Source organism: Psammomys obesus, unplaced genomic scaffold (genome assembly GCF_907164565.1).
Source record: "Psammomys obesus unplaced genomic scaffold, mPsaObe1.curated_primary_1811, whole genome shotgun sequence".
Classification (NCBI taxonomy): Eukaryota; Metazoa; Chordata; class Mammalia; order Rodentia; family Muridae; genus Psammomys; species Psammomys obesus.
This window is the reverse complement of record NW_026586816.1, coordinates 12,441,109-12,461,053: the sequence shown is the minus strand read 5'-3', so window position 1 is coordinate 12,461,053 and position 19,945 is coordinate 12,441,109. Positions and strand designations below refer to the sequence as shown.

Here is a 19,945-nt window from a genome sequence, read left to right as displayed (position 1 = left end):
AGCTACCTATGGAGGCTGACTGTCCATTCCTTCTCCATTTAGCTGGGCTCAGGTCTCAGGATCAGAACATGGTCAACAGATAGTCAAGGGACATATTGGTGCCATCATAGGACAATTCCCCTTAGCAGGTGTCCTCCCCACTGCCCTTAAAAGGACTGGCAGGTGGCTGATTTAGATGAAAGTGCTAGTGATAAAGATGTTCTTTGTTAGTTCATTTTTCTATATGATGACACAGAAAATTAGGAAAATATTTTTGAGATAAGATTGTTTTTAAAGATTAAATATTGAATATTTGTTATAGTAATCTAAGGTCTTATTCTCCTTTCCTAACAATAAAATTTGCCCAAATGTTTAACCAGTAATATTGCAAATGGGATATGTTGTATGTCATCACCTGAAGGTAACCTGCCCACTACTGAATTAGAAGACTAAGAATATTGTTAATTAGTGAGGGTAATAGAAAATGACATATCTGGCACTCTAATCCTCTGTGCTTGTTTTGCATAATGTCCCTTCTATATTCAGAGACATGAAATGTCTCCTTAGTGACCAATTATTATACACATTAATTAGGAAAGACAAAGTGTGGAACAGAACACAGGGAAAAATATTAGAGTTAAAATGTAAAGACTTCCTTGACTAATGCAGCCCCCATCAGTTGTTGGAGGACCTCATTTGGCATTACAAAATCAGCCCCTGACTTGGTACACAGAGGTAAATGTGGTATGGATTTTTGCAAGCCTTGCTAAGTTCTCCTAACAGTTAAATGAAATAAAATACATTAAAGTGGGCTATAAACTGTGAGCACTGGCTGTTCTTCCAAAGGTTCAGAGTTCAGTTCCCAGCAACCACATGGTGGCTCATAACTGTCTATAATGTTATCTGGTGCCCTCTTCTGGCCCACAGGCACACATGCAGGCAGAATACTATATAAATAATAAATAAATTTAAAACAAAACAAAACTCTGACACAATTGTGAGTACTAATTATCACCTTTAGTTCCTTCTTTCCCAGAGAAGTGTTCGTAGACATGCCACACTGCTAGGTTAGTGGCTGATTGCATGTCCTCCTCAGGGTCTAGAAATGACAGTATTACTTTGTAAAACTCATCCATTTTGTTCTCTCAAGAAGTTAGGTCCTTATTTTTGTGTGCCTCTACTTATCCGAGCTGCGTTTTCCAGTAAAAGCTAAGTGATCAGTCCCCGTGTAGTTAGCCAGTCATGAGGAGCTCAACTGAGCAGTTGTGGAGATGACACAGCTGAGTACCTAGGGACTATAGCAGCTGTTAGGAGGCTCCTGCGGGGAGGAGACTCTGGGCGGGAAAGCCAGTCATTTCTCTGAGGTCTTAGGAGCTGGGAGAGGGCAGATTCTTCAGGCCCCAATTTCCAGGCGTGTGTGTGCTCCACAGAACACCCACAGTGACGGCACAGGTAGAATTCAATGTGTGAATGGGTTACATTTGGAAAATACATTAAACAACAGATGATTTAGAATGCACCACTCGTTTTCCCAAGGAAACGTTGTCTTGATAGGGATAAGGTTCCCAGACAAGTCCACAAAAGCTGTTCCTATCAGGAGATGGGAGTCTTGGAAAGAGGGGTCCTGAATGTGCTCAAGGAAAATAGCAAGAGCCATTTCTTCCATACCCCCAGGCAGAAAGCCAGCTTCAGAAAATTTGAAATAAGACAGATGTCTGTGATGTCTTGTCTTTGGCCTTTCGCCTCTTTCCCACTAGCATCCTGGCTTCTTTAGACTGTCTTTTAGCCAGCCCTATCACCTGTGTATGTGGAATACATTATACCTACCACTCTCCTCTTCCTTTTTGTCTAAGGCCTTGAGCTCAGCCACATGAGATGTCACAGCATTCTGTACTCTGAGTAAAGGCTCGTTGTAGTTGCCAAACTATAGACATTGTAGAGGAGGTACTTTAACAGGGGGACCCTAGAGATAGGCCAAATCAAATGGCCCTAAGGTAATTCACAGTGTATTTTAATGTTTATCTGATCAAAGTTAAATAAATTTTATATAACTCTAATAGTGGGCAGTAGATGCCTATGTGAGCCACAGACCCAAACCTATCTATTCTTTAAAATACCATGTTTCATCATACTTATCTGCACCAGAGATTCAATAGTAGCCTAAGGTAAGTCAAGAGTTATTCTTAGGTTCTCAAGGATAGGCAGATGTAAACTGGAAAATCCCTGTGAAGCGTCTGCTTGCTGCAAGATAACTTCCTTGATTTTTGCAGATAGCATTTTTAGAGCTGCATTCCGTGCAGTAACTTACAGGTATTCCCTGGATTTGTATGCAGCGTTCAGGCCATAACATCAAAAGAGTAGTTGTTGTTGTTGTTGTTCTTCTTCTTCTTCTTCCATTCTCCTCCTCCTTCTCCTCCTCAAAACAGGATCTCATGTATCCCAGGCTATACTCATTCACTGTGTAGCTGAGGATGATCTTGACCTCCCAACCCTGATGCTTCCATCTACTCAGTGCTGGAGTTACAGGTGTGTACCCCTATGTCCAGATTATGTAGTGCTGGGACTCTAAACGTAGGGCTTCGTGAACACTTGGCAAGCACTTTATCTGAAATGAGCTATATCCTCAGCCCTCTGGAAGTAAAAATGTTAAATTATTTGAAAGGAAATGTCTGTATTATTTGTGACTTACCCAAGCAGCACAGTCCACAAACCTAGCCCTCTCTCCCTTCGAGATCCAGTCTTTCATGGAAACAGAAGAGCAAAAGGCTTAGAGGAGGAACTCAGGACAGAGATTTGTAGAGAAAAAGACTCCACCCTCGCGGTAGAAAATGGGCAGCTGACTTGAAGTCACAGAACTCTGAAATGAAGTCACAGAACTCTGAAAAATGCTTGTTTCCTCTCTCACACAGCTCCAGCTAACAGCAGGTGATCTCTGTGCTACCTGCTCTGCCTAAATCAACACAATACATGTCTAGGTCTACTCCACAGCCCTTGGAAAAATGGCTTCAAGTCCTGTGCAGCTCAGCAGATGCCACCTCCCTGTTTGTTTGATTTCCTTTTGCTTTTACACCTTTAAGTTTATACCGATACTAAGTTTACACTAAATGTGTCTCTCCTTTAATGCAATCCTATTCCATCTGTCTTTCCTCTTTTTGTTTCTTTAACTTACTGCTAATTTAAGAAAGTGTTAGAAATGAACTTTGGAAGGTGCTTCCCCTTCAGTCTTAGCATGCATACTTGGCATGGCAACATCACACTGTGGTCTGAGATAGGGTATTCTCACATTTGAGCTTCATTTTAGCTTACTCTCTAGAACCACCTCAGCTTCCATACTGTGGCCCACTTCAGAACACACTTGTGCCTAAACACCAGTAGGCCCTGCACTAAAGTCACATTATATACTTTAATGTTCTCAGCTTTCTACTTTAATACTGTTACATGTTCTCTAAATAAACTGATATGATATATTATACTTTTACTCTGCTCTTAATGTTTATAGAAGGTGTTGCTGGCAGAGTGCAGGAGCCTGGCACCTACAGTAACTTGTTCAGTACAACAAACTTGAGAAGAGTTCCTATGAGTTTTGAACCTTTTCATTTTCAGCGGACAGACAGTGCAACTCCAAATAGCATGTGGGGGTAGGAAGTTGGTGTAGGGTTACTGATGTCCCCGACAACTCCAGAGTTTGGTACAGCTGCTTGGAGACACATAGAATACCCTGGAAATCGAGTTTCTGCCAGCCTTCATGCCAGCCTTCATGCCAGCCCTGTTCTCTGCCTGTATATGGTGGTTGGTCTTGGCATCTCTAGCTGTTTTCCTCCCAGGGGGAGAGAGGACAGACCTCCACCCAAGACAGCTGTGCTGGCTAGTTTTATATCAACTTGACACAAGCTAGAATCATTTTGGAAGAGGGAACTTCAGTGAGAAAATGCTGCCACCAGATTAGCCTATGGTGTATTTTCTTAATTGATGATTGATATGGGTCAGCCCACCTTATTATGGGCAATGCCACCTCTCAGCTGGTGGTCCTGGGAGCTAAAATATAACCACCCTTGGGAAGCCAGGAGGGGCAAGCCAATGTTCAGCACTCATCCATGGCTTTTTCAGTCCTTCCTCTGACTTCCTGATGGACTGTGATACAGAGGTGTAAGATAAGCTCAGCCCTTTCCTCCCCACATTGCTCTGGCCATGATGTTTCAGTGCAACAGCAGAAACCCTAGCTGAGAAAAGAGCCATGGCTTTTTTAACAGATGAAGAAATTGATGCTCAACAAAGATGAGTTAGTTTTCCAAATCTCTCAGCCAGGAAGTGACTAGAAGTGACTGTAGCCAAGGACTTTTGATTCAGAGTCGTTTTGCTTCACCTCCATTCCTCCATGATAGCAAATGCTGTGTGGGCACTCTGCAGAGAAGAGAGAGCACTGCCTAGAACAGCCCTACAGATGAGATGTTGGGGGAAAGGACATTGGAAATTGGGAGGGGTTTTTTGTTGTTGTTGTTGTTGTTGTTTTGTTTTGTTTAGGTATAGAAAGCATCTTTTTCCTGAGACTCATAGCCAAACTTTGGGCAGAGTACAGGGAATCTTATAAAAGAAGTGGGAGATAGAAAGACCTGGAGAGGACAGGAGCTCCACAAGGAGAACAACAGATCCAAAAAGTGTGGGCACAGGGGTCTTTCCTGAGACTGATACTCCAGCCAAGGACCACTCATAGAGATGGCTTGAAACCCCTTCACAGAGGTAGCCTATGGCAGTTCAGTGTCCAAGTAGGTTCCATAGTAATGGGAACAGGGACTGTCTCTGACATGAACTGATTGGCCTGCTCTTTGATCACCTCCCCCTGAGGGCCTTACCAGGCCACAGAAGAAGACACTGCAGCCAGTCCTGATGAGATCTGATAGACTACTAGGATCAGAGGGAAGGGGAGGAGGGAGGGAGGTGCAGGAGGGGTACAAAGTGAATAAACTGTGGTTAATAAAAATAAAAATAATTTTTAAAAAGCATATTTTCCTTTTTTTACAAACTCTATGTGATTTGCGAAGACATCAGCACTTGTTTATTTCTTTGTTTTTATCAATTATGTCAAGACAAATAGTACTGCAACACTTTCATGTTTTCAGAATGTGTCATCCACCTGTCCATAGTCACAAGCAAAAATGAAAGCAGGCCTTTGGGGGTGTAAAACTGGCTCTGGACAAGCAGGTGCTGAGTGTGTGACCTTGGCTGCACTGGCCTTCAGCTTTGTGTTCTCTGCCATTTGATTTGCTGATATGCCCTGGGGAGAGCTTCTCAGCAGATTACGAGAAACAGTGACTTCTTGACTATGCCTCAGACTCTATATACTTATTTTAATAGGCAGTGGATTGTTGCCCTTTCAAATATAGTTGAACTATTATTTTAACTTGGGGTGAATAAAATAGAATCAGAAGATACCCCTTTATATTATAATGAGAAGCTGTAGGGCTGAAGGATTGCACTGTTGTCTTGTGACATATTTTCCAATCTTGTGAACAGCAGTTTGATGACCTAGCCCTCGTACAGGTGTTAGTCATGGGTGTGAGCTATACCAAGAGTACCAATAAACAAAGAGTAAATTATGTGTGTTCATCATGTACCACAATGATCAGTGGCTTGACCTGGCCCCCACATCTCATCCCCATGCCATCCTCGGCTAAAGTCCAGTGTTCCTAGGTAAGTGCTAGACTTTATAACAATCTATAAGCTTATATAGCTTGTTATATAGATTGTTATATAGACTTATAACAATCTATAAGCTATCCCAGGGGGGAAAATTGTCATGTAGTCATTGTCCTTGCTACCTCATGCTGTTTATTCATGGTGAATTAGTTTCTGACCAACAGCATCTAGCCCTGGGCCATGGTGACAGCACTAAAATCTCCCTCCCACGGCTGTGTCCAGAGTGACCGTGGAGTATGCCTCCTTGTCTCTCCTTTTCCTAAATGAAAAAATTCCCAATGTATTGTTTAGGCCTGTACTGGCCAATGTGGTTTCAGTTGACTCCATTCTGCCTTTAAGCATTTGAAAGGCAAGTTGGAAATTATATACTCTGTATAAAGTTCATACTGGCTGCCATAGATTCAGTACATAAAATGGCTTGATATTTTTGTATTGATTACATGTTATAATATTTTATACATATTGTTAAATAGTACATGTTGAAATTTAATTTCACCAATTTTACTTCTTTAATGGACTATAGAAAATTTCAGGTTAACTTGTTCAGCTCATATTATATTTGTATTGGAGTGTTCTGGTTCTGTTACTGTCTCAGCTTGCCGCTACCTATGGTAGTTGCTCAGAACTTTACCCAGAACAGCTACTTAATATCTAGGGATTTGATTTTTGCTTATGGCATAAGCGAAGCATTGGCCTCTTATCACTTTTATTGGTGTTTCATTTCTCTTCTTGCCTCTTTCCTTGCCAGTGGTTCCTTTGTCTCTTTTTCTGCATCTTCAACATCTTTTCATCTCCTTTTTGGCCTCTAGACCTTGTTTGAGTGGCTTTGGACACAATATGCAAGGACCTTCCCAGTTTTGCAATTGGCAGCTAAAGAAAAGAACTGTATTTCAGTGTATTGTAAGCCGAGACACGCAAAAACCAGGACCAGTGGCCTTGCTCTCTGGGGAGAGTCTGAGCTCTGCTTCCCAATTGGTACTTTGCTGCTATGTCATCTGAAGGAGTCGGGGGGGACATGTCTTTATGTGATGAAAGGCAGAGGGCAAGCATGAACTTTCTCTGTCAAGCTGTAAAGGGAACCTGATGCTACTCATGAGGACAAAACCCTCGTTATTTAATCACCTCTTCAAGGCTCTGCCTTTTAATACTTTCACAATGGCAACAGCTGAATTTTGGAGAGGGGACACAAACCATGTTGTATGTTTTGTTTATTTCCCCTGGTGACAGACAGGGGAAAGGAGGTCTTTTCACTAAGGGCTCCAAGCTATGCCTGCCAGAGTTCAGTGATACCTGACTATCACTCTACTACATTCTTCTCAGTTACCAATACCATGTATTTAAAAAGCAGTTTACTAATTCTTAGGGTGTAAAGTCACTGGGGAGCTTGCCCAAAATATACCTGCCCTGACCCAGCCCCTGGGGATACAAATACAGTAGATTCTGGGTAGAATCTGTAACATTTCTTAACAAGCTCCCAAGGTGATTTTGCTGGGTAATGCAAGTGCAGTTTGCAAAGTCTTATCTCACTGGCTCCTTGTACCAGATTAAATTTATTTCTCTATTGCTCCCCTTTTTGAGTGTTGTTTCATGTATATCATCAGAGTGTGAATCACCTGGGAACCTAAATTTAGATCTCCTAGCCCCACCTCAAGTCTTGTGAATCAGAGCTTCTACCCATGATGAGTCCTAGGATTTTGTTACACACATAAAAAGCTCAAAAACAAAAAATCACCTCCCTCGGTACCTCTGCTGCAGCCACCTCCCTCTGTGCCTCCGCTGCAGCCAGTCTTCTGCTGGCCTGGGAGAGTGCCAGCTGGTCTTCCAGACTCACTGAGGAGGTCCTAACTCAAGAGCAAGTGGGTGTTTTCTTTGTCATCTTAAGCCCGTTTCCACAAGGTTTGAGACGGCTGTTCCGGAAGTCAGGTCAGTTTGGGATGAACTCCGCGGTCACTCTCAATTTCCAGGCACTTTTGAAGCTTGAACATTGGCCATTATTACAGAGACATCTCAAAGCTCTCTGTTCTCTGATTGCAGACAGTGACTGGCATAGTTGCCTACCTTGTTTTCGTGGGGCTGCCCTCTGTCATCCTTTCTGTCCTGAAGTTTAATGTACCCCAGATCAATTCAGACACCATGGCATGCTGTCAGTCCTCATTGTATTGTCACACTCCTCCAGCTCAGCCTTTCCCTTGGATCTGTATAGCGGGACATGCTTGGACATATCTTTGGAGATAGTGAAAGGCCTGGCCCCTTTGCCTTGGGTCTTAGCTGAACTGCACAAGTTACTGATGGCAGGGTATCTCCCTAGGTTAGACTTCTGGGGCCAGTAGCCTTACCCTGCTTCTGTTTTGGTACTTTTTCAGGTAGAAAGCTTTAAATCTAGAACCCTTAAAATACTGCCAAAAATTGAAGCAAAAAAGAAGTGGTAGGAATTGGTCAAGTGGTTAAGAATAGAGTATACCAAGAAATAACATTCACAGAATTTCATCCTTGGCCCAGATGGACAGCATGCATTCACATGTGAAGAACGTGAAGAGTATGTTATGAAGTCTGCTCCTAGTCAGTATACTTCCGAAGGACCTGACCTCCATAGACTGCTTACTCTGGACTTGAAAGAGTTAAATGCTTGCTAGTATCTTTGAATATGGTAGATTTGCCTGTATTCCTTGCAAAAGGTCACTACTCACCCAGACTCGAAAGAGTAGTGGTGTCATCCCTGCTTGCTCCGGAGACAATTAAGCCTGACTAGTGTGCTCCACATATTTGCATCTTGGGAGTTTGGTCTGTGGTTAAGTTGCAGGTTTCATTTTTGTGCCAGATAAGAAAAGCAGTAATGAGAAGAAAATCCCTTTGACAAATCCATTCCTAGGTGATAGCTGCTTCTTCAGGATACTAAGTTGAAGCGGGGGACAGCACTAAAGACCACGGGCTGGGGCTGTGATTTGGTGACTGAAATGTATGCACAAGAGACATATATGAGTCCTGACAGTTCAAGGACTGAGGAAAGAGACTAATCTTTTTTTTCCTACCCACCAGTCTTTATACAAATGTAAATATGTCTCCTTCAACAAATTGCCAAATGTGGTTTTAATTTATATAGAGACCAGCCTTTCTGTGCACTCAGCAGTGTGTGTATGTGTGCATTCTCTCCCTCCCCCTTTCATCTTCCACCTTGTCCCTTTCGTTCTTCCCCCCTTTTCCCCCTTTTCTCCCCTCCATGTCTCTTTTTTGAAGTCACAGGACATTTCCCCCTGTCACTCTTCTTTCAAAGACATCCCTGACCCCATTGTCAGAGGACGTTAAGACAAGAATAGACTGCTGTATTTCTTGAAGGCGTTTTTGAAGTTCCCAGAGGAAATACATGTGCTTTTTAAACATAGTTAAGTCAGTGGCTGAATCCACACTAAGACTGAGATTTGAAGACCCTGTCAGTAGTGCTGCCTTATACTTTATACAGTGAATGCAGAACCCATTGTTGTTATTTATGACCCTGTCGGCCTTCCATTGTGGACTTCTTCCAGCCTTGGGGAATTTACATCGTTCCTAATAGCAAAAGGCTTTCTGGTTCTCACAGAGTTGTTCAAAGCCTGACTCATGCTCCTTATGTTAATTGTTCAGCTCTGAAAATATAGCACTTACAGGGTGTGGCAGTAAGGGGAAAATCGGCTGTATTTACAGGGCATGCAGGACATGTTTAGAAGTGTTTCACACATAAATCTCCATCACTCCCAATCTCTCTCAGCCTGCCCTCTTTTGCCTCTACTGTCTGACCTAACCTGAAGTATTCTTTTCCCAAAAATTAATTTTAAGAAACAACAAACTAAAAAAAACAAAAATGACACATTACAATTCAATGTAGTCTAATAAAGCAAGTAATACTCTGTTCAGTGATCATTAAAACCAATTTAGGCTACAAGTAGACATGTCTTTGAAAGATTCTATCCCAGGTCTGAAGCCATAGACATGATCCAGAGCTCAAGGATCCTTCCTAAATTAGTATTGTGAGCAATGATGAGATGAAGCATTTAGAGATACTCTGGAGAACTACAGGTGGCTGCCATCCTTGGGATCTCAGAGACTATCACTGTGTTCCTATGTAAGTCTACGTATTTGAAAGACCTACTGATGGGTACCAAACGATAGCTCATGTCATAACATTTTGTAGAAATTTGATGTGGAAGAATGTTTGGTATCCCAGTCAGCAAGAGCAGATAACACCTTATCTGGACCATCGGCTTCTAACCTAAGGGAAGAAATTCCAGAAACATTACATGGGTCAGCTCTGGCAAAGCTTGGCAGACTTTTTTGAATTTTGTAATTACCTGTTTATGAAGCTTCTTGGGTATGTTTGGATAATCTGTGTATAAAGCCATGGCAATGACTATTATAAGAAAGCAACGCCTCCCAGTTTTTTGTTTGTTTGTTTAGTAATCAAGATTAAAGAACTCAATTTTTAAAAACACTAATATTAAAAGGTCTAAATTGATACAATTTTAAGGCTAACAAGGACTGTATTAATAAGTAAGGGAAATGTGGGGAAACCTCGTGACTGCTACTGTCTTCTCATAAGTATGGTGCTGCTGGCTCAAGGATTCTGGTTTTGGGGGCCAAAAATACCAGATACTGTTCTAGATGGCTTGGGATCCACATATTTTACATATGGTTTTATATGTTCATGGTACTTACTAATGCATTTACTATGTAGACAAGAATAAAAAGCCATTTGTGACATACAGCGGAAAATCCCCAACTGAAAGCAGTTGAAACAACCTAGAACAGCAATCTGTTTTATTTAGTATTTACAAAAGTAGATGTGTTAATCTGAGCATTTCTGATGTAATTGTTCTGAGGGTTCAGCTAATAGACTTCTATTTGAACCTTTGTTGTCTTTTGGAATAGACCAAAAGCGCCCTCCACGGAGTGTGTGACTATTTTGCCAAGTGTGCGGAGAGTTCGCCTTCTCCTGTTACAAAGCTCAAGAGAAACGCTCTGAAAGAAATGTAGGTCCGGTGTGTTTTCTTTTTCTCATTTTCTGACTGCCTGTGCAGATAGTTCTATCACCAGAAGATTCTCTCACTTAACGACAGTGTATGGAAGTTAATCAAAAGTCCCTCTGCCATTGGCTCTACCTACAGCCATATATTAATACATGTCCTTCCTACCTTCCTTTTGAGTTCTGGACAGTGGGAATGGACTCCTTGCTTCACAGGTGTGTTGCAAGTCATGATTAATTACAAGCTCTTTGAAGATGAAAAGCACCTGCTGGTGGTGTGTTTCACACAGCTCTTGAGGTAACTGCAGACAAACCTAAAAACTACATTCCTTTTGTAAGATGCTTGTTCTGACTTTAATGTAATTATGAGAGCCATTGGGCCCCTTGCAACAACATATTTATGGTTTTTTTCCACAAAACTTAGCCAAAGTAAATAGTCCAGCTTCAATACTTTTGTTTAGTGGCTGAAGAAGTTTCTTGATATTTGTAAATGTATTTTGCCAAAATTAAGGTCATAAGTCTCTCAATTTCCTGTGTAGTTTCTGTCCTGCTGGGGAAGTTTGTTTTATAGTTAATGTTTGCCTTATATATCCTGTCTACCTTTACTTATCTTATGGATCCTGTGAGAGGGGGAGATTAGATAGATAGATAGATAGATAGATAGATAGATAGATAGATAGACAGACAGACAGACAGGGTGGATACACTGTTTGTCGTGGTTATTCTTTCTTTAATGTTAGCTGTCTGGATTTTAGCCAGGACTGACCGAGTCTGGTTAACTGAGACTTATTTCCATATGTTGACGAATAAACCTAGCACCTGCTGAGTGCATCTGAGAATGCATCAGGGAATTCAGATTAGTATTTACTCACAAATAGAAACTGCATGTGTGTGCATATTTGTGCTTGTGCGTAGGTATGTACATACCCTTTGCTTTGGATTTATCTAAACATTTCCTCCTATAAAAATCAGTACAGCGACCCTAGGCAGTGCTGCCTCTAACATCTAAAGATATATACCTGTTTGCTTTGGTTAATAGGACTCTATCATGATTCCATTGATGAACCAATAATGAAAATTTAGAACATATCATAGATTACTGGAAAATGTGGATGTTACTATTTAATCCAATCTGCATTCAACTTACACTTTGGGGATTTCCTAGGTATGCTGGGGTATTGAGAAGCCAGGTGGCACATGCCTTGTTCTCAGGTGGAACAGCCAGGGAGTGAGGTGTTGGAGGAATCCATGCCATTGCAAACCTCCATGCCATACAGTCTTCATTGTCTGTTTTAGTGTGAGAAGAACTGAAGCAAAAAGCACTGTTGTGACCAAATCACAGACCAGCAAAGACCTTGTGGGAAGATCTAGTGAGTCAGGCATTGCCGTGGTTCCAAGGAGGAAGGATGCCCCAGCTATTCTTCTATCAGAATCTGTGGGTCAAGCACAGGGTGACACAAAAGCAGTCAAGAGCCACTGGGGGCTTCCGGTTCTAAAGCTGGAAAATGTTTCTCAGACTCAGCCAGAAGACACTAACAGCCAGCATCAACCTCATTCCGGGGAGTGGTTAAAGACAGGGCTTCTAAGCAAGAACCCTGTGTATAGCTATGAGTCAGCATCACCAGGTCCAAAGCAAAGTCCACGAGCAGCCAAGACACAACAGAAACGCAGGAACCGTGGCTCTGCGGAAGACTCTGACCACCACAGGAGAGTGTCTCTTGGAAATGATGGATTAATCCCAGGAGACATGATGGTGGAAAGGAGCACAGCTGTCAGTGTTTTGCCAGCGTTAGAGTTGTCAGATCCGGGGTTGCTTTTGAAACAAGATTTGGCAAAAGCCACAACTAAAGAAGAACTACATGCTTTGGAAAATCTTTCCTCCAGACATCTCATGATAAACAACCCAGTGCAGGCACAGCAAACCGGCTCAGCTGCAATTACTGAAAGATTAGCTACAGTGCAGGACGGCCCCAGCCAGAAGAGAAAGAAATTGCAGAGTTACAGCAGAGGATGTAGTGGCAAGAAAAACTGAGTGTGTAGTTCCTGGGATTTAGAAGGACTTTGGGTAATTACTTTAAGTAAACAAATATCTAGGGCAGGAGAGAAGTCTCATCTTCTAAAAGCATTTACTTGCAGAGGACACAGGTTTCCAACATGCACAAGGTAACACACAGCCAGCGTAAGCTCCAGATCCAGAAGAGCTGACACCCTTTTTGACCGTGGGCACCAGGCATACACATGGCATGCATACATACACGCAGGCAAAACACACATACACATAAATCTGTTTGTAAAACTGTTTGTGTTGGAATTAGCCTTCACAGTCACCTCCTGGAGTCTGTTTTTCTAATAGGCTTGTTACTTTCTCATCATATTTATAACTGTCTCCAGAAAATAGTGTGTTGACAGAGCCCTCTACCTGCCAAGGAGTAAAGCGTGTATATAGGGCCCCATGGAGAAATCAATGATGGGGGCCTTCTCACCCCACTGTGAAGACCTCTGGATGGGATAAGGAGAGACAGTGCTATGTGCTATGGCTAGTTCTAGTGCTGAGGTCCTCTTACTCCTCAAACTGAGTACCTGACATTGAAAAGAGCCAGTGGTTCTCAGCATGAGGCTCTGTGAGGAATGCAGGTATTGGGGTCTCAGGACTGATTTCTTCCAGCCTGGCTACCATGGCTTCCATCAGCTGAGGCCACATGTGGAAATGTGCACCCTGGCACTCCCTCAGACTTGTAAAGAGTGTTCACTGGGTTTGGTGTGTGGGTCAACTACTTCCCAGGTTCTGCTATAGGACGGACATGGACCTAGGGAGGTTTTACATCTGTAGTTGCCAGAAATGTACAAGTAGTTTCTCAGCCTGAAGTGAAAACAGAAGAGGTGGATCCTGTGAGGTGCAGGTTTGTCCCTGCACTTGTTCACGCCATCCGCATTCTGGTTATGGTTAGGACAGACCAGAACCCAAAGGGAGCTCAGTGGCCATTCCAGTTCCCAGTTTGGAGTTTCTCAGGGCATTTAAATGTTCTTGTCAGTTTTGCAGCCTGCTCTCAAGAAAGACAAGCCTTACGTTGTCAACCAGGAAGTTTCGCCTGATTATCCCAGCCTCAAAGGACCAGAAACTGCTTGCTGGCATTCCTTTCCTTTCCTGCAGAACTTTGTTCTTGAGAGCTGATTCCAAGACCTTGAGTCCTCAATGGAAGCATGAGTAGCCTCCATTGTATACCAAGAAGCAATTCGCTCAGATAGATCCTAATGTCAAAGCCAGTCCCATCAGAATAATGGGTGCTTCCCACTCTGGAACTAAGATATTCTGACATGGAAGAAACAGGGTTTTAATCATTTAATAGTTAAGGTCATATTTGGTATTTATACAAATGTTTTGATGTCAAGGAATGTTTTGTTTTTCAAATTTGTCCTATTATAAGAAATAATGATTATTATAACCAGTGAGAAAAAAAAATTAGTATGTTTCTGAGCTGTAGTTAGATGTGGCCTTTCTCACAGCTTTCATGCGCAATGGATTTTAACAGGATTAACAGGGAATGGCTCTGGGCTCCCACACTATGGCATATGTTTAAGGAATTTTGCCTTTAAGCGTTTTCCTTCAGCATGTCTGAAACACCTCCTCATCTCTTGTTTCTTGAATGGTTTTACAGTTCTTTGAATATATGGACAAAGGGAAAATCAATCCCAAGTGTTTTTTTACGTATCAGGTGGGATATTAAATATTTTATACTGTTGGGAATTGTATATATTCTTAACAACTGTAATAAATTCGCATTTGAAAGTTTGAGACCCTGTTAGTATTGATAATCAAAAATAAGTTCTCGAACTCCTTGATACTTCAAATTAAATTTATATTCAGGGCCTTGTGGTTCTGATACTTAGAGGAGATGTTCATCCAATTCTGTTGACATTATTGTAACTGAACTCAAGACCTTTCTCAGTATCTGAGCTGCTAGGCCACCTCCTTGTCTTTTAAGTGGCATTTTAATAGATGAGAGTTGGTTAGGTCTTTTTGTTTTTTCTGCACCCCCCCATTTTAAAACATGTGGGAAAGGCTGGGCCTGGTGATAAATGCCTTTTATCCTAGTACTTGGAAGGCAGAGGCAGAGAGGTCTCTGAGTTTGAAGCCAGACTGGTGTACACACTGAGTTCCTGGACAGCCAGAGCTACATAGTGAGACCTTGTTTCAAAACAAACAAACAAGTATGGAAATAGGCCGTGGTTTTTCTTGCACACTGGAAGTTAACTCACCCAGACATGCATATGACATGTGACGTGTCCGGGTCAGTTGGCACTGGGAACAGAGAATAACTACAGGGTTTTGTTCCTTTATTTCATGCTGAAGAAGTATGGAAATGTATTTAATTTTTTAAAAAGCAAGAGTCATGGGCCATTGGTGAAGTGGGTGCTTTTCCTGTGCAGTGATCCCTAAGACACAAATAAGAAAGAAAAAGACATTAAAAAGTCTCTATTTTGGTTTTTGAAGAATATAGTTTATCTCTGGATGAACCTTCTCAAAGTGTATCTTGTATGGTGGGGGTCTCAGTATAATTGTTTTATGTTTGATGTCATGTTTGGATTTCAACAGAGATTGTACCTATCATTGGCTTTTGACTTCAACAAAAGCTCTGACGGGGTCACACAAATAGGGAAGGAAGCATCCTTGCCCAAAAGAATGGCCTAGGATCAGTGTCGGCATTTATGTTTCCTTAAGCTGCTTGGCAGGACTTACTGTAATATTTTCACAAAACAGTAGTGGATGGCCCTCTGAATAATAAGCAACTTTTCAAGAGCCAAAAACATGCTGTGTAGCGTGCTGGGACTGGAATATGGAAATTGTTTTAATTTCTTCTTTTCTCTTATGAGGAAATCACTGCACTTGGTTTGTCAAGACAAGAGAGTTCATTCCCCGGTATTGAAACATGTTGGAGCAAGAAAAAAAAAATCAAAATTAAACTGGTTTCTCTTAAATAGCTTAAAGCTTTCCACAGTACAAAATAAATTAAGCATTGTAAAGTGAAGTTAATTTAAGTAATCACTCAATACTGAGGTCTAACCATGTATATCATCAGTCTTGCAATTCCAGGGTATAATTAAAATTCTCAGAAATCTGCAGAATTCCCTCTAATTTGGTTTATATACAATGTAACAAGAGAGGGAGAAAAATGTGTGTCAATATGTAGCATAACAGACAGGACTTGGCTGAAGTTTTCTTTTAATCCTGCAGATTCCTTCAGACTGTATATGAAGTATATCCAAATAAGTTTCATCTGCAACACAGTATGTCCATGCTGCAGCAGTTTCCCTCACCAGGCTAACAGAGATTGTGGCTTATTATAGTTCAGTTTAGTCAAAACTCAGCAAAATCATGCACTTGGCTCCCCAAAGCATCTGGCCAGTGCTGGTAGGTGTTAAGTTGGCAGATTCTCAGAATGATTTTCCAGGTAGGTTTAGACACAATCTCCAAGAGAGCTTTGGTCCTCTCGTTTAAGTACCTTAAATAGTCTGAATCCTCAGAATAAAACTTTTTTTTTTTTGTAGTGAAAATGTATCTGTTTTATAAGTAAATATCTGGTTTTTTTTTTTTAATTTAAATAAGGGTATCATGCAATTTGCTTATTTTGGGGAGTGGGGTGTCTGACTATATCCTATAGTTTTAACTCACCATGTAGCCCATACTTCACCTCAAAGTCTGTGTCCTTCTGCATCTGCTAGTGTGTGTGTGTGTATGTATGAGAGAGAGCCAGAGCTACAGAGAGTGAGAGATCTCAGAAACAAATGAACTGAGCTCAAAGAATGCTCATCCAAAATATCTGTTCTGAACATGTTATTTTTACTTACACTCTGCTTGTAAGGATGTCTTTCCTCCCAGGAGCTTTCTTGGGTTTTGGAAATCTTGTTAAAAGAACCATTTGAACCACTGGCCCTTAATATTTAAGTTTTCAAAACCCAATGAGAAACTTTATGATTAGATTGAACTTTAAGGTTCTATGCTGTTTTAACACTGTGCCCCCAACTGAGTTTCAGTAGACCTTTTAGGAAGGGCTTTACATGATCTTGACACCTTCTCAGACAAACTGACATCCCCCAGTGAACTAACTCATCCACATGCAGTCTTCTTCCAGGACTGTTGACATTCTGGGCCACCTCTTTCTCTACATCACCTTATATTTCAGTCTGTTGGGCTTCTGGTCACATGGTGTAAATAGATTTCTCTGGTGGCCCTATACTAGTCCCTCAAAAAGCGTTTCAGTGTCATTTTAGAAATGTAATTAAAGCTGAATGTGAAATGTGAAGAATAACTAAGAATTGGGAAACCCATTAGTGTTTTGGTCATCTTGGTACCCTGTGTGATAAGACCCACACAAAAGACACCCTACCCTGCCCTGGGTGTGGAACCTGGAAGGAGAGCTGGGACAATGTAACTGTAAGGTACTGCAAGCTACAAACCCTGGCTCCTGAAGCTACCTTGCCATTAGCTAATTTTATATATGTTTAAGTATAAGTCACTTAGCCTTCCAGGCTTCAGTTTCATCTGTCAAAATTGTCTGCTATTTTAAGTGGAACCTATAGTCCTTTAAGTACTGGAATAAGCATACCACATTCATGTACTAATTTCTCTGTCTGTTTAGAAAGGGTTCCTACAGTGGGCCCTAGCTCAACTCACCTGTGTAGCTTGTAGCCCAATCTAACTCGCTGGGGTTGGTTGAGCCTGCATTTAAATATTTTTAAAGCCCCTCAAACAATGATTCTCATGTGACGCCATAGTTAAGAATTGCTTTTTCAAAATGGGGTATGTGAACGTATGTAAATCTTGGATGCTGAAGAAGGCATGGTTGACTGAGACAAATATCCTTTAAAAAGAGGATTCTCCAAATCCAAAGTACATCTGCTTTTAGATGGATGAGTAGGAGGTCTTTCGGACACGATGTCGATCAGTAGCTATGCATTTTAATCAGAGGTGTGTTTTCTTTACTTTTGAAGCTCTCTATTCTGCTGCATCAGCCCCTGCACATCCAAACACATCATTCCCTACATTGAGATACTGCTACCCTCATTTGGAGGATGACTTTTCAAAGTGCCTAAATAATTGTCTGGAATTTCTACATAAACCTCTGGGGTTTGCCTTTGATCCATGATCATTAATATCATTAATAGGCTCTCTAAAAGCACATGTGAATCTCAAGCTTGCATTTGGCAGAGCAGCGGAAGAATGAACGCTTTTAAAATAGTTTGGCTCAGAAAGCGCATATGAAATAACCCTGTGGGAAAATCAGGAGACTTTCTCATCCTACAGAGGATTACCTAGAATGAGATACTGACCTTGTATTTTAAGTTCAGTTATATTTCGTAAAACCTCATTTATTACCCAGCCTGATTTATATAGAGGGTGAAGCAGGCTGTGAGGGGCCTCTGATGATGTACAGTTTGTGTTTGTCAGTTACTTTCTGCAAAGTTCCCAGAAGACATTGTATTGTGTGAGTGTGAGTGTGTGTGTTCATGTGTGTGGTTTCTTTAAAAAGAGCGCCCGCTTCTGCAGGAGATTTACTACAGCTTTTCTCTCAGAAACTAGCTGGAGACTCTTCTTTTCCTGGAGCTCTAAGGCGATCAAGCCGCAGAAGGCTGAGTGTGTCAGGGTGAGAGGGGTGCTGGCCCCCACGGGGGAGAGGTCACTTCAGCATAGAAGACTCAAAAGGGAGGAAGAGAAAGCAATTCCGCAGCAGGGCTCTGACTTGCTTAAGGGCAGGAGAGCTTTTATAAAGGAGTCCCCCGTCTCCCACGCCCTTTTGCCTGCTTTTCTTTTACCGCTCAGTGCTGCTCAGCACACACACCAGAACACACATACACAAGCACATGCAGCTCTACTGCTACTAAGTGTCTCACACCCTCTCTCCACCTGCTGCGAAGCTGTGGGCAAACCGGCAGCCCCTTCTCCAGAGGAGGCAGGTGATGGATTGACTGGAAGGTTCTCTAGGCCCGATGACTCTGAAGCCCATTTAGTTCCTCCTTCACACGCCTGGACCGGTGGGAAGAAAGCAGAGGGTGCTTTCCCAAACTCACTGTGGGCGCCTGGGAGGGCTCGCACCAGCTCATCCATTCTTGTCAGGGGAAGGTGAGTTGGTAAATAAGATCCATCCACAGCCAGAGTGTGGAAGACTGGGCTGGGCATTTGGGACATATCCCAGAAGGAGCAGCCTGGAAAAAGCCTCCTGTAAGGATGCCAGACGCTTGTGAAACTGCAGCATGGTTTATTTACATATTCCCCTGAAAATGCTACCCTGGTGAGCTTTTCCCTTGTGCAGTTCTGCTCAATGCATGTAAAACACATGCAAATGCTTTCAACAGTGGCTCATCAGTGAAAAGAGCTCTCTGTCCATCTGAAAGTACCTCTGGGATCAAAGGCTCTCTGTGCAAAGGTGTACAGGGCTGGGGAGGGTATCTGTTAAGAGTTGTGTTGTAAAGTTAGGAATCTATTTGGGAAATACTCAAAGATTAACATGCTCCATCCATCTTTAAACTTTCTACAGTAAATAGGCATACTTATCCTCGAAGGCCACATCTCTTCAAATCTGCTGTTCTCCTGAGCCCTGGTTGTACATCAGTTGGGCTTTGTACAAAAGAAAAGAAAAGAAAAAAACAAGAGTTTTTCGCGTTTGTTAGATGTAATCCCAGATCCCTACAGTATTTTAGGAATGTCCATTGAGTTTGCAAGAACCCTTAGTTGTTCTGCTAGCAGCTATGCATATCTGCCTAGAACCAGCCCCACAGCCCATGAGAGCAAAGCTAGGAAGGAAGAATGTTGGTCTTGACATTTAGTTTGTTCTCAGTCCACTGGGGAGAGGGCCCATGAATAGACCACTATGCAGTGTGACAGTCATGGAGGGAAAATAATTGTTGAAAGGCTCTATAGGGGAAAAACCATTACACAAAGTATTTTGGAAATGCGTTTTAAAAATGGTCAAACATTGGTTCTTTTCATAACAATAGAAAACTGGTCCAGAGCCATATACCTGAGGTCCTCCAAGGCCAGGCATCTGAGCTCGACACTGATTTTAGTGGGAGGATGGAGAAGGAAGAACTGCACCAGCTGGAGAACTCCATCAGCCAAAGGCTGTAGTCAGTGATGTATTCAGGCAGACCACAAGATTGTGTGACAATTACTTGAGCCCCAAGTTGGTTTTTGTTTGTTTGTTTGTTTAAGGCTTATAGTTCATTCTTGTCTTGAATGGGCTTTTCTTTCTGCTACACTGACAGCAGACACTGAACTGATCA

General features: G+C 42.0%; 1 protein-coding gene across 1 annotated transcript in view; it reads left to right on the top strand.

The window, feature by feature from the left end:
• Positions 1-14,050, top strand: part of Slx4ip (SLX4 interacting protein) — a 170,472-nt gene extending 156,422 nt beyond the window's left edge. The window contains exons 7-8 of the mRNA XM_055602664.1: positions 10,573-10,673; positions 11,963-14,050. Of these exons, the coding sequence (XP_055458639.1) occupies positions 10,573-10,673; positions 11,963-12,698 (837 nt within the window). The 3' untranslated portion in view covers positions 12,699-14,050. The remainder of the gene's footprint in view (positions 1-10,572; positions 10,674-11,962) is intronic.
• The last annotated feature ends 5,895 nt before the right edge of the window (positions 14,051-19,945 follow it).